This window comes from Carettochelys insculpta, chromosome 21, assembly GCF_033958435.1.
Source record: "Carettochelys insculpta isolate YL-2023 chromosome 21, ASM3395843v1, whole genome shotgun sequence".
In the NCBI taxonomy this organism is placed as follows: domain Eukaryota; kingdom Metazoa; phylum Chordata; order Testudines; family Carettochelyidae; genus Carettochelys; species Carettochelys insculpta.
The window spans coordinates 13,668,090-13,690,760 of NC_134157.1; the positions used below are offsets into that span (position 1 = coordinate 13,668,090).

Consider the following 22,671-nt stretch of genomic DNA (forward strand, 5'->3'; position numbering starts at 1 on the left):
TGCGATGCATTGCTTTCGGGTTTGTTTGGGGTTGTTTTGTTTTGGGTTTTTTTTTTTTAAGTGATATTATCTTCCATGGGATTTTATATTTTATATTCTTACCGTGCACATTAATTTTGTGGGAGGCACTGCACTGTTTTATGAGATGGGGGAAAATCTGCATTTGTTTTGAGTGGTTCTTTTAGACAGAATTCAGTTAAGGTGAAGCTTAAAGCAGGATGTACAGTTATCAACCAGTAGGTGCCATTAACAGGAAATTGGGCTGGTTTTATTCAGTCTTTTTCCTTATTTGCTGGAAAATGACTGTAGTTACAGTCAAATTGTACTCCAAGAGATTTAAGGGGGGGAGGTGACACGTATGTGGCCTGTCAGTATTCAACCCCCTCCTGGCCATTAAGCAGAAGATGGTGCCTTGTGAGTGGAATGTATCGTCAATTTTTATTTCAATGCATGCATTCTGCCACAGACTTGCTTGTGTATTAGTCTCTGTCAGAGTAAAAGGGGCATATTTGAGAGAATGAAACTTCAGATTGTTGAAACCATGGCCTAATCATTTTCTTAAAGTGGGTAATTTTTTTTTGAGGGGAGGAGAACTAGTGTTTCTCAACATTTCATCATCTTAGGTAGGGGATAGGGAGATGCAGGGAAGTCTCATGCTTATGCCATGTTGAACTGGGGTGCTTTCTTTTACAGACTTTGTGCTGCTGCCTTGATCTGTTTGTGCCCCCAATTCCCTTATGCACATGGAGAATATCTACTTTACCTGGATGTTGAAGGGGTCAATTTGTTTGTGCTCAAAATCGTTGGCTGGGAGGCTCTACGGATGTGTAATGTATTATTTTCATGACTTAAATGAGCTCCTCAGCTTGTTAACAAAACAGTACTTCACCAACCAGTACTTTCTTCCATGTGCATTGTCTATTATTAATCATCAGTGTAAAGTTTAGGACAAGTGGAAGCACATGTGGGATATGACTATGTTTCTTAACCTGTGGTGATTTTAAGAGTCAAGTCCAGTTTGCTAAGAGAGATTAAAAAATGGTTGTGTTTGGGGAAAATGCCAAAAAGAAACGTGAAACCTCAGCTTGGGTAGTACTGCGACTGCTCTTTCTGTGAACTAGATAGAATAATGTGGAATTGTGATCTATGTCTAAAACTAGTGCTGTGATAATACAAATAATGTCTCTTGTTGCAAGAGTATTTTAAAGGAGCTTGGAACAAGATGGTATGTTTCCAGATTTACTGAAAAAGCACATATCTTATTTGCTGAGCCGTTTTGTGTAACAGTACCTTTATCAGCAAGAGCAAATATTCCCCATTACATCATTTCTACTGCTGTATTGATAACTATTACATTAGGACATTTATATTCAGAGTGAGCATATGCAAAAGCAAATCTAAAGGAGTCAATAACACAGCAGTTGTCTTCCCTCTGAGCTGAAGAGTATAATAATATGTATTCTGTCAATATTTGGTCCATGACCAATATCAAGATATTGACACAACAGAAATATGGTATTGACTCTTTGCCCATTTTATTTCTCTAAAGAGTGTGTGGTCGCAGATTTCATGCATTTTTCTATTGGAGAGACGAGGTGGAGGAGTAATATCTCTTATTGGATCAGCTTCTGTGGGCGAAAGACAAGCTTTCGACATAACACAGAGCTCATGTTCCAGTCTGGGAATGGTACGCAGGATGTCACAGCTAAATGCAAGGAGGAATGCAGCTCAGCATCAGTGTTCCTCATAAGCTGAGTACTTGGGTGGCCACTCTGGAAAGATTCAGGTGTTGCCCAGCTGATTAGCACAGTGCCCAGAGCTGGTAACATGTGTTTCTGTGCTAGTGCACATCCACACATGCCTCGGCGCACATAATAAAATGCGTTATGCCCAGGGATGGAAATAAGTTAGAGCGAACACTGCTCAGCATTAAGAGTTAATACTCATCTCAAGAGATGAGCAGTTAACGCCTCTGCAATCAGGATGAAGGAGGGTTAGCAGGTCGGGGATTGTTGTAATGAGCTATGAATCTGGGGCCTTTTATCAAGTCCATGACCATTACTTGTTGAGTCTAGCAAAGTTTTGAATTTCAGCTCCCAAGCTAATCTGGAGATTTCCTTTTGAGGGTGAAGAGGTTAGATACAGAATGATCATTCTGTGGAACTGTTGTCTGCTGGTATGGCGGTTTTGTCTTTTTTTTTTTTTTTTCCCCTGAGCATTCGTTTGGGGTCATAGCGACAGTCTAATTTCACCCATGTATTTGCTATTAGTGTATTTCTTCCAGTTCAGTAAATATCCTATGTGGCATGTATAGGTCCTATGGATCTTGAAATGTTATGTTACAGGTGCAGTGATCATTGTGGGAGTGGAGTGCATCTGCAACTTTTGTATCCATTATGACAGGTGGTCTGTTGCTTCAAACAACTCTTCAACCTTGCTGTACTCCTCGGAAGCAAGGTCCTTGCATCCCAAGACAAGGCAACTCAAAAGTGGCACCCAGAGCCAATCAGAAGGGAGGACATGAGGGCCTTGGCCTCAAATTTAGACCCTTGTTAATTTTTTGGCATTTGACAAGCTTTGCGGCTTGTTTTTATGTGCATCCCCGTCGGACCAAAATGTGCCAAATGTTCTCAGCTGAGAGCTGCAAATTTTAAGCAAATAAGAGATGAGATTTGGTATAAGACATATTTTTAACTGTTATAGATTTTGTCATATAAAAGAGCTAAAAATGTTGATAATTATTAATAAAAATATATTGGTTCTGATGGCACAAGATTAGACCGTGATGAACTGTCCTCTCAGATCAGTTGATTATATAAACAGTTACTAATGGATTGTACCTGGATCAAGTGCACGTTAAAAGACAGAAGATATTCAAATTGTCTCACTCTCTTTTTGGTGCCTTATTTTGTCTTCATATGTTATTCTTCTTAATCTTTAAAGTGCTGCTGGACTGCTTTTTTGTTTTGATATTCTTCTTCGAGTGATTGCTCATGTCCATGACAAGTTGGGTGTGTGCAGGTGCACGCCCAGTTACGGGAAGCTTTTTGTCCTAGCCAGTAGCCATAGGGTCGGTGCAGCGCCCCCTGAAGTGGCGTTGATATGGCAGCCAATATATGCGTTCCCCCTCCACCCCCAGTTCCTTCTGGACGTGCTGCCCGTCCTTGGAGTCTTGCTTTCTCTGCTCAATTCTTTAGCTAGTAGCCTATTGTAGTGTAAATAGTTCTTGAAGTGTAAATAGTTTTAGTACTTGATAGTTAGTGTTTTAACTAATAGCCAAGGTGGGGTTTCTCTGCCCCCCTCGGTGCTGGGGAATGCGTGGCTCCCCAGGCTTTAAGATTTGTTCAAAATGCAGCAAACACCTGCCCAAAAGTGAGCCCTGTTCAGCCTATTTGATTTGCCTGCGGGAAGGACACTGATGTGATCGCAAGGCCTTTAAGGTCAGAACTTCGAAAGATAGGGCCCAGCGCCTTAAAGTCCTCTTAATGGAGATGGCTCTAAAGCCTTGAGAGTCTCCAGCAGGAGTGGAGAGTGGAGTCGCCTCTGTGCAAAGTGCACTGGTGCCATCAACCATGGTGCCACCTAACGACTCCCAGCACCGAGAGCCTTCTCGGCACCATAGGAGCTGATCTCCGGTGCCGATGAAGAGGAGGAGGCGGCACAAGAGGCATCGCTTGCCAAAGTGGGGTGGCCTCAAGTCCAAGGCTGCAGCGCGCGCTGCTGAAGGGTAGGGGGTGCAACCATTGGAGCTAGAGTGGAGCGGGAGCCCGCAGGTGCTGCTCAACTCCGGAGGTGTTTTAAGCGGCACAAGGATTTCTGCAGGTGCTGGTGTCAGGTCCTTCTCTGTCTATGGAGGACAGGCGCCGTAGCACTGAAACGGAGTGATTGGGGCCCATGGCCATGACACCGGCACCAGCACCTGTGCTCACATCAACACTGGCACCAACAACGTATTTAGTGCTGCCCCAGCAGATTGTGGGCCAGTTTCCGATGCCCTATACTCCAGCACCGGCCTCGGCATGCATGATATCAGCACTGACTCTGATGGCCCTGCCATGGTCACCTGCATGTGAATTGGCATCATAGTCTGACTCCTTTTACTTGAGTTCTGGATGGAGCAGGAGCTCAAGAAGGTCACACCCTAGCCATCGCAGGCATCGTAGTCGTTGCTCAGACGATACAAGTGGGCCACCGGCTTCGCAGGTGACTCAGCAGTGGCCCTTCTGGACCCCGGGGGCATTTTATGAAACACAGGGTCAAGCCATTGAAGTGCCTTTAACGGTGCTGGGGGCCCCGATGATCCTGCACTTGGTGCCGTCGGTGTCACTGGGTGCCCCACCACCAGAGCAAAGACAGGAAGCAGAGGTCATCGTGGAGCTGCTTGCGTCTATTTAGTCTGCGTTGACCTCAGCACCATCATCAGCGCCGTCACAGTGGGACTGGACCCCTTCGGTGCCAGCGCCATCTGCAATTGTACCTCCAGTGCTGATGGAGCAGGCACCTGCCAAGGCACCGTCGCCAGCTCAAGTGCAAGGAGTGGTAACACCGCTATGTATGCCACCTGTGGTGGGGTTTTCTGGCCGGCTGGTGCCTTTGCCAGCTCGGCCTATGATACTCTCCCTATTTGCATGGGGGGCCAAGTGCCTGAACAGGTTATTACTGCCTTTCCCCTCCAAATGGAGGCGCAAGGGCTATCATTTTCTTCCTCTGGATGAGATGGTGGTGGGCTCATTGGCCTCACCTGTATTGGAGGATGGCAGGGCTTTTCAACAGCTCCTCATGAGAGTGGCCCAAAACTGGGGGGTGCAAGTGGAGGAGGTCTGGGCTGAAGCGGACCCTGTCATGGACATTTTGTCCTCCACAGGCCACACCATGGTGGCTCTGCTCATAATCAAAACAATTGTCACTACGTTTAAAATGGTTTGGCAGACCCCTGCTTCTGCCCTTCCTGCGACTTGTAGGAATGAGAGAAGGTACTTTGTCCCATCCCAGTGCAATGAATACTTGTTCACGCACCCCCAGCCTGACTTCCTGGTAGTGGACGCTGCTAACTGCAGAGAGAGCCAAGGGTTCCAGGGTCCATCCCCCAAAAATAGAGAAGCTAAATGCTTGGACCTCTATGGGAGGAAGATCTAATCAACAGGAGGGTTGCAATTAAGAATTGCTAACCAGCAGGCTCTGGTTAGCAGGTATGCTTATAATACAGTCAGTGCCCTGTCTAGGTTCTCTGAGATGATTCCACCCAAAGCCAAGCAGGACTTCACAGCCATGGTGGAGGAGAACAAATTGATTTCACAGGCAGCCCTGCAAGCAGGATTGGATGCTGTGAATGCTGCCACAGGGTTCTGGCCTCTGGAGTGGCAACGCGCAGGGGGGCTTGGTTGCAGGCTTCTGGCCTGCCTCATGAGGTCCAGCAGACGATACAAGATCTCTCCTTTGATGGCCCTACCCTATTTTCAGATAAGACAGATGAAAGACTGCATAGTCTGAAAGACTCAAGGGCCACCCTCTGCTCCTTGGGCATGCGTACACCTGCCAGCCAAGGCGGGCATTTTAACCCCCTTCCTCAGCAAAGACAGTTTCCACAGGCAGAAGGGGATGGCAGTAGGAGGCAGAACCGGAAGGGCAGGCACTGTTAAGGCCACCAAAAGGGCCCACAGGGACCCAAGCCTCAGTTTGAATGGCACAGTCAGGAGCGTTGAGTTGATCTCATGCACTCCAGCATCCCCACTTTTTTTTTTATTCTGCCTATCCACCTTCTATCATACGTGGTGCAGCATCACCACAGCCCGGTGGGTCCAGCATACCCTTGAGAGGGGACATGCTGTTCAGTTCTCTTCATACCCGCCTTCCCAACCACCTTCCCTGTCCCTCTTCAGGGACTCCTTTTTCGAGGTCCTGTTACAGCAGGAATTGCAATCCCTCCTCGGTTCTGGACCGTAGAAGAAGTTCCTTCCAGGTTCAGGGGACGGGTTTTATTCCTGGTATTTCCTAATTCTGAAACCAAAGGGGTGCTTGAGACCCATCCTGGACCCAAGAGGTTTTAACAAGTTCATGGACAAAGATAAAATTTCCTATATCATCCCTGGGTTTCATACTCCTGATGCTGGAGCAGGGGGTTTGGTTCACTGCTCTCAACTTACAGGACGCATATTTCCATATTTCAATCTACCCTCCTCATGGGAGGTTTCTTAGTTTCATGGCAGATGAAAGGCAGAACTGTGAAATGAGAATGGTTCCCACCTGTCTGAGGCCCTGAGGGTCTTCACCAAATGAGTGGCGGTAGTAGCAGTGCACCTACGCAGGCAAGAGGTGCACCTGCTCCTGTACCTGGACGACTGGCTCGTCAAGGGTTGTTCCAGGGAGCAGTTGATTCAGCATGTATAGTTGATCTGTCAAACCTTTGTAAGCCTCGGCCTCTTGATCAACAAGACAAAGTCAGTGGTGGTCCCGTCTCAGTCAAGTTTGTAGGGGCACAACTGGACGCCGGGTGTGCCAGGGCCTTCCTGCCAGATGACAGGTTCACGTCCATGGGAGCCATTGTCTGAGGCATCCTGGCAGTTCCCACCATGACGGCCAGGTGCTGCCTGCATTTGTTGGGTCACATGGCAATATGCACCTGTGTGGTACATCATGCCAGGTTACAGATGTGCCCTCTACAGCTATGGCTGTCATTGCTGTATTGGCCTGTAAGGGACAGTTTAGAATTGGTGGTTATGGTGCCAACACGGACTTTGTCGACCCTGCACTGGTGGTTGGATGAGGGGATCATCCTCCCAGGAGTCCCCTTGACCCCTCAGCAGTCCTCACTTTTCCTAGCAATGGACGCTTTGGACTGGGGGTGGAAAACGCACCTGGGTCAGCTATAAACCCAGGCTCTTTGGAGCATGTTGGGCCTTCGGCTCCGCATAAATGAGAGGGAGCTCAGGGCCATCAGACGAGCATGTGTGACTTTCAAGGCCAATGTGATGGGACATTGCTGTCATGTTGTCTGTGCTGACTGACACACAATGTACTATATCAACAAATGGGGGTGCTCTCTCCTCTCCCATGTCACAAGGCCATGATGCTCTGGGAGTTCTGCATATAGCACAACATCATGCTGCAGGACCTTTAGCTTCCAGGTGTGCCCACTTCACTGGCGGACCAGCTCAGCAGGTCCTTTATGAATCACAAGTAGTCTTTCCACCCAGAGGTCATTCATTCTATTTTCCAGAAGTGGGGGTATCCCCAGGTGAACCTGTTCACCTCCCACCTCAATGCAAAATGCAGGACATTTTGCTCCTACCACAATCAGAGCCCTGGGACCTGGGCAGACACCTTCAGTGTCCCCTGGTCGGGCAGGCTGATGTACGCGTTCCACCGATTCTGCTAGTTCACAGGGTCCTCCTCAAGAGTTGCTCAGAAGGGGCATTGTTCATCTTGGTGGCACCAGCATGGGCCTGTCAGCACTGGTACTCGACCCTCCTGCACCTGTCGATCCACAAGCTGATGACATTGCAGATCTGGCCGGACCTGCTGATGCAGCAAGAGGGGAGACTGCAACATCCCAGTCTCCAGTCACTGCACTTCACAGTGTGGATGCCCCTTGTCTGAGAGACCAGGAGCTGGCCTGTTTGGCTCCCATAAAGGAAGTATCATTAAATAGTAGAAAACCCCCCTTGAGGGTGACTTATTTGGCTAAGTGGAAAGGGTTTTCAGTGTTGGTGTCTCACAGAGGGCTGCCTCCCTCACCAGCCCTGGTCTCGTTGATTTTTAGATGACCTTTGGGGTCTGGTACAGGAGGACTTGTCTCTCTGCTCAGTTATGGTGCACTTAGCTGCTATCTCAGCCTTTCACCTGGGTCAGGGAACGTCTTCTGTGTTCTCAGATCCCGTAGTCAAAAGGGTTCTGAAAGATTTAGAAAGAATCAAGCCCCAGGTTCGGGCACCACTGCCCCCGTGGGATCTCAGTTTGGTGTTAGCCAAGCTCATGGGGGCCCCTTTGAACTTCTGGCTGCCTGCTGTTTCTGAGTTACAAACAGCTTTTTTGGTGGTATTCAACTGAGCCAGGAGGGTATCTGAGTTGAGGGCACTTTCAGTGGACCCCTTGTACACAGTGTTTCACAAGGGTAAGGTTAGGCTGAGACCCCACCCTGCATTTTTACGTAAGGTGGTCTCCACATATCATGTTAACCAAGACATTTCCTTAACAGTGTTTTGCCCAAAGTCCCATGCGTCCCCAAGGGAGCAATGTTTGCAGACCCGTGGACGTTAGAAGGGTGCTGGCCTTCTATATGGATAGGGCTAGGTCTTTCAGAAGAATGCAGCAACTCTTTGTGGCAGTTGCTGAAGGGCCTTCCGGTCTCCGCCCTGCAGATTTCCTCCTGGATAGTGACGTGCATCAAGGAGTGTTACAAGATCGTGGGGATTCCTCCCCTGCCGGTTCAGGCGCACTCCATGAGACTGCAGGTATCATCTGCCGCATATTTGGAGCAGGTACTTATCCAGGACATCTGTAGGGCGGCCACCTGGTCCTCAATTCATATATTTACAGACCATTACTCTTTAATGCAGCATGCATGGGAAGACACTGTGGTGGGCAGGCCTGTCCTGCAGTCTGTTTGGGACTCCAACCCCACCTCCTAGGCATTGGCTTGTATTCACTCAACTTGGAATGGACATGAGCAATCACTCGAAGAAGAAAAGACAGTTACCTGTTCTGTAGCTGGTGCTCTTCGAGACATGTTCTTCATGTCCATTCCAAAACCCTCCTGCCTTCCCCACTGTCAGAGTAGCCAGCAAGAAGAAACTGAGCGGGTACATATATTGGTTGCCATGTTGGCATCACTGCAGGGGGGACCATACCAACCGTGTGGCTACTGGCTAGGGCAAAAAGCTCCCAGCAACTGGGTGTGCACCTCCATACACCCAACTTGGAATGGACATGAGCAACACATCTCGAAGGACACCAGTTACAAAACAAGTAACTGTCTATTATTATTATTATTATTATTTATTATTACTATTATGGAGAGGGCCTCAAAAACTGGAAGTGGCCTGAGCCTTTCCATACCTCTGAGATGATCTGGTGGCATCACATCCTGCCATAAACAGATGCAAAACCTGCACCCTTCTTCACTTTTGTTGATGAAGAACAATACCCCTCACAATCAACGTAAACAAAACTGTCTTCTAGTTGCTGGGAGCTAGTGGCCCGTTCCTTAGTGTGGTTAACGCCGGTACAGTACTGTAAGTAGATTGGCAGGATGTCATTCCTACTTTGCATGGCCCCAGTCACAACCTCCCACTGAAATAACTGCCACCTTTTGTGGAGGCGGAGTTATGCCGATGGGAGCATTCTCTCCCTTTGGTTTAGTGCACCATCACCAGATGCATTATAGCAGTGCCCCTGTGCCAATGTAAATCTGTGGTGTGGGTCTGCCATGAGTATCTTTTCCGGAACTGAAGAGCCTCATGTAAGCTCAAAAGCTAGTAGTCCCTTTTCACTAACAAACTAGTCCAGAAAAAAATCACCTTCCCCACCTTTTCCCTTTAATATCCTGGGAGAGTCGTGGCTAAAGCACTGCAAACAATACTCTTTTCTAGTATATTTAAAAGGTTTATTTGTGAGGCGCACCAGTTTTCTTATTCTTATCTGCTGAGTGGCAACTTATTTCAAATCAATGAATGTGCAAGGTATTGCTAAGAAGTTTGGAACAAAATATCACAGTTCAAATGGTATCTGGTTGTTTCATGTTTTCATCTTCTATGTCTCCCAAGCACACAACATAATCAAAATTGTTTTCTGTTGGTTAGGTGCAAATGACTTAAGTTCATAACTTTATTTGACACAGGTGAAATCCAAGTAGGAGGCTTTGCATTAGGCCCCTGTCCACAGAGGCAGCCGGTGTGGGGATTGTAAGTGGGGGCACCAAACACATGCCCTGCCCATTCCCTACCCCTCTTCTGCCCATGCTCCTGTCCTGGAGTGGTGCCGTGTAGGAGTGCAGCTTTTGAGCTGCGCCACTCCAGGGTAGGGGCAGGTCCTCCCCCATTGCTCACCGGAGGTGCATGTGGCGCCCTGAACACCCCCATGTGTTGCCTAAGCCTTTCTGTTATTGCACCATACTTTTATTGCAACTTCTGAGGAAAAATTAATGTTCGGGGTGGGGTGAAACAAGCAGCCTTCTCTTCCTCAACTAACCTCTGTAGACCAAACATTCTTGCTAATCGTAGATGAGCCACCAGCTGCCTACATATGTGTGGTTTGAAATGTGGGTATTCAGTAGAAATGTAATAAAAGGATGCAATGTGGGTGCCACAAGGTTACTTAACAGACCTATTCCTTTAACAGGTCTCCGTTTAAGTGGGCTCCATGGAGCACAGATAAGAGATACAGAGAGAAGTATGTGCAAGTGATCTCTAATGCTTCTGATTAAACTAAATCGCAAAATCTGATTTGATTTTTGATTTTTATTATTTAATATGGACCAATCTGCTTGATCTTTACATTGGGTTTAATTTGGGAAGCGGGGGATGTAAATCTCAGGGTTTCGGCTGGCAGGATTTTCTCCCATGACTCTCAGCATGGGGAAATGCAGATCAATTTCCTATCCTGTGTTCAGCTGGCCACTGGGTTGTAGACTACGTTGATCAAGAAGTCCCCTCCTGTTTGTTACCACATAACACATTCATTTCAGCCACTGAACCTAAATTACTGTTTTGCTTTTCTTTGTGTGTTTTTTTTCTTTTTTTCCTTTGGATGAAATTGTAAGAACTCTTTCTATAGGGATGAAGTTAGTTTATCCGTGCTAATGCTTTGATTCTTTTTCTTTTTCCTCTCTTTGCCACAGTAGGTAACCAGTTAGGGGCCCTGGTACATCAAAGGTAAGCAGTGGGTTATGTTTTATTATTTATTGATCAGTTCTAATTGTTTATTGATCCACCATCTGTACTAGAGTGCTAGGAAGTCATAGGTTGAGAATGTGGAAAACTATAGTCCCTGTTTTTCTCCCGACTGCAGTTTTTGCCTACTCTGTCTGAGACACAGCACACTTGAAAGGAGAGCTCACATTTTTGTAAGGAAGGCTTAGATTTGGGTTCATCTAACTCTGTAGGCTGGGAATAAGAAAATTATGTGATTTTTTTTTAGCAGTGGAAGAGGAGTCAGGAGTTTTTCTGGTTTTGCTGATGAAATATGACTCTTGAGATGGTTCCTTACCAGCCCTGGCATAGCATGGATCTGAAGAACACAGTGTCTTAAGTCTATGCCTAGTTTTTAAAATCTGTAGAAGATAGTGATGTTTTCACTTCAGAGGTTGCCTCTTGCTCAGAACTCTTAAATTTCAAATACGTTGGTGGCATCATACTGTCAGCATAGCAGCCTCCCCTGTTTAAGGTCTCAGCAGCAAGGGCAAAGGATGGATATGGAGACTTTCAACCTTGCAGCACCAGAAGTGGCACTTCTACACCAAGGTTGAAGTGTGATATTAGAACAGTGGGCAGACCCTTGCTGTGCCTGTTCCCTCTCTAGAGAGCCTCATTCTTTAAGCTGTGAACTAGCACTCTCTCACCACTAGGTCACTTGGACACAAGATCTAACTATTGCACCAGAGTGTATGAGAGTAAAGGTGACCCTATTCATACTATTGCAGTAAGCAGTTGTATTACAGAGAAGGTCACTTACCTGTGGCACTGCTAGGGAAATGTTTAGGAATTAATAATCTTCTTCTTCCCATGGCTGGTCTAAAGAAAATTGTATTGTAAAATGTCATAAGAGGCCTTGTTAGAAATCCATGTTGAACTTCCTCCAAAGATATTTACTTGGTCTCAGGAGTGTCAAATTAGATATTGTGCATGTTTCGATATATGAAGAATTGAGACGTTTCTATCAAGATTCATTTGAATCAAGTGCTAGTAAAAAAGGCAAATGCCATATTAACCAGGCTGTATTTAACAGGAGTATCATGGAAAACAAGTGAGGTAAATATTCTCCTCTACTCAAGTCTTGATTGGGCCTCAGAAAGAAAATTTAAGATTTTGGGATCACATTTTAAGATAGGCAAATGGAGTGTGCAAATAGCAATAAAAATTGTAAAGTTTTGTAAAAATAAGACTCATGAGGAAGAGCTGAGAACTGTTTGTTAATTCCAGAGAAAATATAGTCAAGGGGAGACCAGGGGCCAATTAATCTCAGCCCACAAAAATCTTTGCCCATGAAAGCTTATGCACCAAAATACCTATTAGTCTATAAGGTGCCACAGGACTTATGTATCTTGAAGATACAGGCTAGCTCGGCTACCCTCTATGATAGCAGTAAGAAGTAAAAGGAAGTAAAAGTCTTAAACATCATCTTGTAAAAATTGACGTTAAATTTTAGAGACAAACTTAGCTACTTGCATAGCTGTTTGGAGCAAGAACAGCCAATGGGAGGTACAGACTCTGTCAGCTTTGGTGGAGGTAATCACGGCTAGATTTGAAATATTTCAGAGTTTAGGAATAACTAAAGCAATTCTTCCACAAAGAGGCGGGTAGACTAGCTGACCCACTAGGGGTCAGCTTCCAATCCAAATCATTGTAATTATTGCTGACGTGTTTATTTTTATAAAAAGAACTATGTATGCTGTGCATGACATTTGTGGGAGAGCAAAGGTAGTCTTTGAAACTGTTCTTTGCAGTGACTATTCGAATCTCCATTTTTAGGACAGTAATAACAGAAGAATTCAAAGTGCCTGATAAAATGGTTGGATTTAGTAAGTATCCTGGGTTTTGTTTCTCTTTTCTAAATTCAGTTTCTAAACGTAATTTCTGCTCGGGAACAGTACCTATTTTGGCAGATGAGGGCTTGGGTGCACAAGTTAAATCAGAGTTGTTTTGAATTTATGAGCTGTGAAAATCTTGCCTATTAACATCCTCTACTAAGGGCAACTTCAACTATTCCTGTCACACTGTCCTGCACTTAAGCTACCTGTTTGCTGCTAAAGGTTTTACAATGTAATTATAGGATGGGGGAGGCAGGAAACACAGATTTCTGAAGATCTGACATTTTGCTAACTTTGGCAGTAACTACAAATTGCTCAGACCAAATTGCATAACAGTTTGCTAAGAATGAATCTATTTGCCTGTAACCAGAATCAGTTATTGCATTTAAGGGGATGGGGGCAGGGAGGGAGTGCTTAAAATGCTTAAACTGAAAGTTGAATTTTTACATTTAAAGTATGTCACACTTCTTTAGATCCCTTGTACACGCCGTGCAGGGAGAAATAACGGGGGTGCACTCTCCTGCACTGGTGGATTTCTCGCTCTCTTCTTTCTAATTGTTTCCTCTTTTCACTTCACTCTTGCATCCCAGTGATCTCTCTCACTTCACCTTGACTCCTGTTTTTTCTTCCAGCAGTTCACTGTTTCTTTTTTCAAGGGAATCCTCTTGCTGTCATAACTCTTTTTAGCTATCACCTTTACTGTTCAGATGTTGGATTGCATGTGTCACTTCCTGTTGCCGTAACGTGTTCCCTGACCTTTGGATTCAAACATGCCGTCTCTTCTGGCAAAGGAGCATCACCCAAATGCCCTGCTTAGTGTGAAGACTGAAACAGGAACTCCATGTTTACTGCATTACACATGGACTGACCAGGAGGACCATGGATAAGCTGAAATCAACATTTCTCTTCCTGGCTCAGTTCTGCAAACAAGTTCACCAAGAGTAAAAATTAACCATTTTAGAGGCTCGCTACTCCATTAATTTCTTCCTCCTGCCTATTTCAGCTAGCTGCTACACATGTTATCTTCTAAACCAGTGGCGGCCAATAGTTCAAGGACCGCCACGCTTGTGGTTGTTGTCTTTTCGTGTTTACCATGCCCTCCCATTCCCCCAGAGCCAGGCACTCGCAGCTCCTTGCCCCCCACGACTGAATGCTGTCCCCCAGGGCTGGGCACACGCACACACCCCGCACACAGTGACGCACCAGAAGCGCAGCAGGGCCCTTGCCATGGCTGCAGGAGGCCCAAGCTGCCACCTGCTTGTCCCACCAAGCAGTGGGGCTCGTACATGGACTAGGCAGAGGGCACTCACATGTGCGGCTCCAGAACCGCATTCAAAGGCTCCAAGAGCTGCATGTGTCTGCAGAGCCCAGAATCGCCACACTACAGTGTCCCAATTCACCGTGTGTGGCCAGTGGCAAACATATTGGATGCCACAGTTCTAGGCATATGTTACATAACTGTTTTTTTTAAAGGTACATGTCCAAGATGCCCAGAGCATTGGATGGACACACTCTGAGTAGAGTTTGTGCAGAATCTACGTAATGCTAATTATTTTTGTTATTCATTTATCACTTTCTTATAAATGAAGCAGTATTCTTACCCATTCGGTGCCCTCCAGCCCTAATCTCTTTTTGAGGGCCAAGTGCTGGCCATGCATAGGACAGTTTTATAGTTCCATGGGAAGTCGTCCTGGGCAAAATGTGGCTTCATGTCTCACATTGAAAAGAGTGATAAAGATTCAAGCTCAGACGGGTGGTAGCAGAAACAAGTTGCACAGTTGAGAGACCTACTGAGAGAATCATTCTTTTTAGACTTGGCTGACCTGCAGCTGTGCTGTGTTCCTCTTTGGGAAAGGTTTTAGATGGCTGGCTGTGTATGTTCTTCCCTTGCTTTACAACGTGGAACACGATCATTCAGTGATGCAGAGGATTGAAGGGAAGCCAGTTTTGACTTTCATATTGAGTTCTGGCATGGCATGTCAATACCAGCAACATGCCCTCGTGGGGTTACGATGGGGTGGGCAGTGAATTCTTTAAGATAGATAAATAAAAGCAACAACTAAAATACTTGTGCTTTGGCTGCTAAGATATCAGAACAGCAATGTTTTCTTGTGAGATTTGAGATTCAGGTTGTCATAGGACAATAATCTTAAAACACCATTCCTGGGCTGGCTCTGTTAGTGACTATTTTTATCTACTGTATATTCCCACTTCGGTGTAAGTCGTATTTACAAGGAAATGCAATCACTAGAATTCAGTAAAAACTTTACCGTTTCTACCCGAAGACTGGCTTTCTGTATACCAGCATATGGAAGCCTGTTTTACAGTTCTGGAATACAGTCTTCTCTTACTGCCATTTGCAATGGAATAAAGATAACAGATACTCTGCTCTTGGCAGGAACAACAGTAAATTGACAATTGTGAACTTGTTTCAGTAATCGGCAGGGGCGGTGAACAGATCTCACGGATCCAGGCAGAGTCTGGCTGCAAAATTCAGATTGCTCCAGGTAAGAGCTTTGTGTGTGAAGTGGACAAGTAGCAGGGTATGGCTTGAAATATGGCCTGTCTAATAGACATGGAAACCTGGCTATGCATCACGCTTGTACGTGTTATTGCTGGTCACCAAATAATGCACAAAAAATTGTGTTCTGGGACTGACCAGTACAGAAAAGAGACCTGTTAATTACTTGTGGGAGCAAAATGAGGTGATCACCTCTAATCAAGAGGCAGATGCAACTAAAATGTTAAAGGGTGTCCATGTTGTTCCCTACACAGGGGGGAAATGCTTCCGTTTAGGGCTGTCATACAATAGCACTTCTTTTGGGGAGATCATATATGGATTCCATTTTAATTGAATAGTCTTCTCAGTTCCAGGATCCATGTCAAACTAAAAAATCCATACCAATCTGGTGTCGTATGCTTTGTATTCTAGCTTTGTATTATTTGCTGTGAAAATAGTTCTGGGTTAGTTTGTTTTTGTTTTCCCTACTGATGGGAAATCTCAGATGTGGTATTACATTGAAAGATTTAAGATACTGCAAAATATCGTCTTCTGGGTTCTTAATCTTTATGGGCAGGAAGAGATTTAAAAATAAAGGAAACATCCATTTTGTCTGTGAAATATGTTGATCCTGGATTTCTCTGGATTCTCATGTTTCATGTGCAAAAATGGATCATTTTAGAGCCAGTTTATGGTCACTGAAGCAGCTTTCCAATATTTTTAAAATCCAGTTGAATTGTATGTAGCAACTTTTTAGCTGGGAGTATGACACTTAAAAGAAAGCTACCATGGAATATACAGTTGTTCTAAGTGTAGGAAAATACCACAATCATATCAGTCCAAGATGCCACAAGAGCAAGACTGAATACTCAAGCAGGAGTGAGCATGAAGGGTGATTGAAAGATAATTAAGATGCTTAGCAAGTATTTGTTTTATTTTTCAGATACATAATTTTAATGAATTGCAGCCAAGTGTTCGAATCAAGTACAGAGCCTGATTGCATCACATGAGAAGTGTGTGTGCTTTGAGGCTGCACTTTGTTCGAGACCAACTGACTCTAACCACTCTCTTGCAATGTCCAAGCTATGAAGGATAATGTAGATTTTACTGCCCCTTCTAATTACTAGAAGAGCTAGTGCTGTAGGCTACGCCTCGGCTGCTTGTGTCTGCCTGCTTGGCTGGCTACCGTCAGCCATTTGTGAGATGTGAAATAGCCAGTCCCTGTCATGTTGTTGTTCCCTTCACAGACAGTGGCGGGATGCCTGAGAGGCCCTGTGTGCTCACCGGAACACCAGAGAGCATTGAGTGAGTCTTGTTTTGGGTTTTTTTCTATATCTTTTCTTTGTTCTTCCTTATCACTTTGTTCTATCGGTGCTGCTATTTGGTTAGCCACAGTCAGCGACTCATGGCCTGTAGAAGCTTTGGGGTCACCAGACCCTAGAGCAACTTGGTCTAACGACTGAGAAGTTGACTTAATCAAAGGCTTTTCCAGTTGCAATCTGCTGAACCCTCTGCAGACATTCCTATGGAATTCCACTTCACAGGGTTGATCTTAGGGCAGTTTGGATGCAGTTGACTAACTGCGAGTTTCCAGGATACTAAATAAAGCCACTAAAGGTCACTCTTTTCCCTTTTACCTTGCTACTCAGATGGGCATCCTTCCAGCTGAAGAAGGGCTGCATGAGGCCCCCAGAGCCTGTCATTTGCACTCCTGAATAAACTGGAGGTGTTACTGTAGAGCAGCTTGAGGTCCATCCTTGTGCCTCCTCCATGTTGCTGCCAGCCGGAAGCAAAGGACTGAACTCATTTCTTGAACTCTGGTCCCTGCATGGTAGAGACCCATTTGGCAATCCAGCAGGGCTTTCTATTCTTTAGGCCTATAGAAACTTTAGGGACAGTCTTTCCTCCCTCCACCTTCCCAGGAGCTGAGTTTGAGACTCTCACAAGCCAGTTGAGGACCTCCTGCTGGGACTGGATCCAGGATCCTCAGGCTTACAGGAACACACTTAACATATGGAGCTGCTCTTTCTCTCCCCAGCCTTTGGGTAGGTGGGTTTTTTAAAATCCATCTAAAAATCTTTAAGGGTTGCATTTGACTAATAAAAATACATAGGCACAAAGACTCTCTCTCTCTCTCTCTCAAGAGAAGACTTTCAGTATTCTTGTATTTCTAAAAGATCTAAGAATGCTTAAATCCCCTCACTCTGCCATAATTCTGCAAGCATTGAACCAGAATAAGTGTAATTGGCAATCATACATTACAGGGCAAACAATATAGTTTTGCTGGTATTGAGGCATTTTCAGAACAAGAGCAAAATACTAAAAAGCTGTAATGCCTGATGAGACACTTGGGGGGAAAATGGATGAGAGCAGATCTTCTTAACACCGGGAAGTTCTGAAATATGCAGCTAAGCACATACTTGTATCCAAGGCTATCTCAAATGATTTCACTTCTTTAAACTTGTGAAGCTGAATGAGGAAGGAGACAATAAACAGGGCAGTATTCCTAGCAGTGGGATGGGGTCTTTTAAAATGTTTTAGATTGTCATAAAGCCCTTAATTTTAAGTAACATTAGTTTTGATGGAAACAGTAAGGAAGACTGATAGTAACTGACTTTTGTTGAGAGGGCAGGTGATGCTCGGTTTGAGTCTGCTCTCTGTTTTAATCTGTCTTCCTTACCGTTTCCATCAAAAAATTAAGTCTGCCAAGTTAAGGGCTATGTGAATACTTACGATTAAAAAGGAATGTTACTTTGAAATCTGAAATCTGCTTCTGGAAATTCAGATTCCTGCCTCACTTCCTGATTGAGACCTGAGGTTGGAGGGGGTGCTGTGTTGTTTGATGCAGGCCATCCGGCCCCCACCCCCTGAGTTGACACTCCCAGGTGAATGCTTCAGAATGGGGCGATTCCCTCTACAGCGTGAGCTGCAGAGCCTTGATTTACATGGGATGATTGGATGCTAAGTTGAAAAGGGAAGAAAAATACCACCTAAGTGCAAATGGAAGACTGCTGACGTGGCTCCAGCCTCTTCAGTGAAGGGGCGCATACATGGCAGCGATTAACATGAAGATGGAAAGCCCCTGTCAGTCAGCTCACTCATTGTAAAGCTGCCATAGAGCAATCTCCTGGCCCTGTCATCCGTCTGCTCTCACAAGCAGCACTTAGTCTCTTGGCCTAGTTGCTACACAAGGCACCTGCCTCGTTTTCTGTACAGCCTTAGCAGCTCCAGCCAGGATGGGAGGCTGCAAGCAAACCCTGTCAATGTTGCTGGAGGAGAGCAGGCAGAGAAGAAGGGATTCACTTACGACTCTGTCAGATCAGAGGGGGTTGGTCTAACCTGCTGCCTCAGTCAGGAAATGAGGCTGTGGGTGTCATTTACAAAGATTGGTATTAACAATAAAATGGTGGGGGAAGGGGTTAGGAATTAGAGTTTCTTCTTAACTCCACTTAAAATGTGATACATCTAAGATGTGATGGTGCCAATGCTTTAAAAATGCGTAAGCGTCAAAGGCCTTTTCCCCTCTTGAGAAATTTAAGTGCCAATAGATGATTGATGTTCCAAAGCATAAAAGCCATTGTGCTAACTATGGTTTTCTTCTCATCTCTTCACTTCTCCTCTCCCCAAATGTTTCACACTCCCAGTGGTTGTTAGTTGTTTGGGCAGATGAAACAATGTCGTCTAATGAGTGTTTCCCTTGGTTCTTTTCAAAGACAAGCAAAGAGGCTACTGGGGCAGATAGTGGATCGCTGTCGGAATGGGCCTGGCTTTCACAACGACATAGATGGCAACAGTACGATCCAGGAGATTCTGATCCCGGCATCCAAAGTGGGTCTAGTCATTGGCAAAGGAGGTGAAACAATAAAACAGTTGCAGGTGTGTAAGATACTTTTACTTCAAGGAACTTACCCATAACAAAGTTCCTCTAGTTTACAGTTTTCCAGACTATAGTACACCTATCACTGGTACTATGCAAGCTTGGCATTCCATCCATTTACTTGACAACTTAAGAAGGTGGTATGTGACCCAATAAAGATCAAGGAAAAAATGCTTTAAAATAAAAAGCTTCTAGTGCCCTGGTGTCCAACACGCTAGCCACGTGTGGCTGTTGGGCTGGTTGAGTGTGGCTAGTTGGTTTGAACAATAAATACATTTTCAGAATGATGTGTCTACTTTGCTATAGCAGTAGCCACCTCAGAACTAGTTGGACACCACAGCTCTAGTGCCTGCTCTGGGAGGGTTAACGTGTTAGTCTTTCAACATCAGAGATCCAGCCCTGAGTTTCAAAAAGAATGAGTTTGTTCTCAGTTGATCCTGTGAATATTGGTCTTCATAATAAGACTCGCCCAGCTCTGGCCAGGTGTATATGGTGTTTAGAAAGGACCCTCATCTAGCATAGCAAAGGGCGTCTGTGGTCTGGATCCAAGTTCCTTGGTAAAGCTGCATAATGCATGCAGTTCTGTTCCCCAGGATATTTCATCAGTTTCATTACTTCTGTCGGTGAAACTGGTATTTAATCTCCAGTTCTCTCTTGCTCTCTTCCCTTTCCCCATCCTCCCCCACATGCCCACTGAAACATCTGTATGTGTAAGTCCGTGTTCCTGGAAACTTTTCTGTCCTCAATCATGGTGTACTCCCCTAATTTTTAAAAACCATAAAGGGCTTCAGAATTACGTTTATGCCCAGATAGTAACTGTTTTTTGTTGAGAGCTTTAATGATCACTGTATCATCCAAAGGGATCTGGTATACTACATAATTGTATGTTTTAGTGAGGGTCTCCTCTCACTTTTACACCTGAACAGGAAGACAAAGTACCGTAGGTAGATTAAAAACAGCATGCTGGAAGGCTGCTGATGTGACCCATATAACTGTTCAGTGACCCAAGCTTAGGTATGGACTGTTCACTCTTGTTTAGGGATCAGGTTTATTAAAGTGTTGTGTGGCTCTTGCAGGAACGGACAGGTGTGAAAATGGTTATGATCCAAGATGGCCCATTACCGACAGGAGCAGATAAACCTCTCCGTATTACTGGGGATGCTTTTAAAGTACAGGTATGGAGCAAAAACACTTCATATGATTCTTCATGATTGTACTGAGGGACCCTTGGACAGTGGAATTGTTGATGGTGTTTGCAAGTGTTTAGTGGGCGTTCAATAAATCTGAGAATTTTGTTAGAAAATGTTCGCTGCTGCTCTTTCTAATTACCTACTGAGGAAGAGGTATGTGCCACCACCCCGACACAGGTATGGCTCTACTATAACCAGACTGTTTAATATCTCAGGGTGCATCTACAGGGAAGATCGACCCTGTTGCAGTGAATTTTCTGGAATTCAATTTAGTGTGCCTAGTGGGGATATTCTAAATTGAATTTACAAGGTGCCACCATTGACTGCGGTACCTCTGTCCCTTCCCGCCCCCCCCCCCATTAGGAGTAAGGGAAGTTGATGGGAGCCCAGGCTCCCATCAACCCCCGTAAGTGGAGATGGCATGGATGCCCAAATTAAGGTACGTCGACTTCAGCTACATAATTAATGTAGCTAAAATTGTGTACGTTAATTCAGTCTTCCCCTGTAGTGTAGACCAATGGGCTAAGTCTATTCAATATTTATAGTGTAGTAGTATTGGGGGGTGGCCTTCTTTTGTACTAGTTGCTTTACTTAACATACAGTCTTCACTTACATGCTTAATTTTAATCCCACAATCCTCACAGAGGAGGTTGGATGCTTCGTATCGGATGTTTAGAACTACCTGTTATAGCAGCTTTGTGCCTAAGAGGTGTTTCTGTGAAATTAGCATATTTTTACTAAAATCTGGCACACTAATCTAGATTTAGACAACTATCAAGTTTTGAAAGGCTTGTATAGCAGTTTTTTGCATCCAACAAATAAAACTAGATTTTTAATTCCTGCCCCAAATGTAGGAACAACGAGTAAAGTCTTTCAGAAGCATTAGGCACTCAACTTCTGTTGATTTTTTTCCCTTAGAGCTGCGTGTCTGGTTGTTTTAACTGCTTTTGAAACCCCTAAAATGATAGGGCTTAACAGGTTGTGACTGAAGAACGCTAATATCCTTTCCTATGTTGCTTGCTGTGTCTAGCTAGTGATACAGCTGTCAGTCAAACTACTTAGCGCTATGAAAGCGCAGATTTGTAAGACAGGTTTAAAATCCATCTTGCATTTTGCATCTCACTTGTCACTTATATTCTCTAGATGGCCTCTCTGGCGGCCAGGCTGAATGTGCTTTAGCATATTTTCTATATTCTTCCTGAGTGGTAAATCCCAGGCAAATGAGAAATAGGGGATCTGAAATTGTAAACATTTCAGGCCAGAGGTTGTCTGCAGAGCATGAAACAAACTCACTGGATTCTTATTGTCATAGGGCACCTGGGAAGCTACCACAGTTGCACTTGGTAGATAATTTGTAAAGGCAAGTTTTTATGAAATCACACCAGTATCTTTATCTCTCTCCACATCAAACTTTTTATTATAGTTATTTCATGAAAGGTTTCAGGGGATACAACTATAAAATTTCAGCAGTGCTGTTTTAGGTAATGCCTGAAGCCTAAAGTTTGATATTTAGCTTTAATAAGTAGACTTCTATAAATGGTGGCTACTATGTTTGTTGGCAAGTTACACTTTCACTAGCTGGGCTATATCATAGTTTATGAAAAGCCATCAGAAACAAACCTAACAGGCCTGTATGCAGGAATTTCTTGGGAGGTGTGTGTGGGTACTGCAAGTTTTTTTTTTTAACATAGGAGTTCAAAATAGTCATGTGATGAGTGTGCATAAGAGAGATGAATGAAAAATGTGAGTAGAAACCATGCTTGGTAAAATTATTTTTTATAACATATTAAAAATGTAAACAGTAATAAAGATTTTGTAGAAATTGCCTTCTGGAAGCTTGCTGTAACTTTGTAAATGAAAAACAGGATTCCAAAATATTCATCCTCCTCTCTTTTCTGTTACTAGCAGCCATGGGCATATTGGGAAATATAGTCCCTTCCCTGCTCCAGGGTCAGCTTTCTAGGCAGGCAGTTGGCCAAGGAACTACAGACCCCAGGGTGCCTTGTCTTCCCCCATCAGGCACTGCAGTCTCCCCCAGCTGCACAGTGCAGCAGTGAAGAAGGGAGAGAAACTGGACATGGGGTGCAGGGGGAGTTCGCACCCTTGGAATGCATACTACCACATGTGGACCTGCCTAAAATGACTTGTGTAGGAAAATCATCCCAGATTGAGAGTTGTTCTCTAGTGCTCGCTTTTCACTGTTTGGTATCTTATTTCTTCTTTCCCTTCCCAACTCTTCCTCGCCAACTTCTCTCAGACTTGCTGCTTCATGTGCCATCCTGGCTTCTGACATAGCATGTTGTGTTGAGTTCTGATCAGCTGCCAAAGGTCTTTTCTTTCCTTAAATCCCAATTGATATTAT

General features: G+C 44.7%; 1 protein-coding gene across 8 annotated transcripts in view; it reads left to right on the top strand.

Moving 5' to 3' along the window:
- FUBP3 (far upstream element binding protein 3) overlaps positions 1–22,671 on the top strand; it is a 69,740-nt gene that overhangs the window by 22,872 nt on the left and 24,197 nt on the right. For 5 of the 8 annotated variants that reach the window (XM_075015284.1, XM_075015281.1, XM_075015287.1 and 2 more), the window contains exons 3-9: positions 10,336–10,386; positions 10,835–10,868; positions 12,684–12,733; positions 15,178–15,249; positions 16,490–16,547; positions 18,956–19,118; positions 20,196–20,294. In XM_075015284.1, the coding sequence (XP_074871385.1) occupies positions 10,336–10,386; positions 10,835–10,868; positions 12,684–12,733; positions 15,178–15,249; positions 16,490–16,547; positions 18,956–19,118; positions 20,196–20,294 (527 nt within the window). The remainder of the gene's footprint in view (positions 1–10,335; positions 10,387–10,834; positions 10,869–12,683; positions 12,734–15,177; positions 15,250–16,489; positions 16,548–18,955; positions 19,119–20,195; positions 20,295–22,671) is intronic. The other 3 variants (XM_075015282.1, XM_075015288.1, XM_075015283.1) reach the window with 2 other exon arrangements.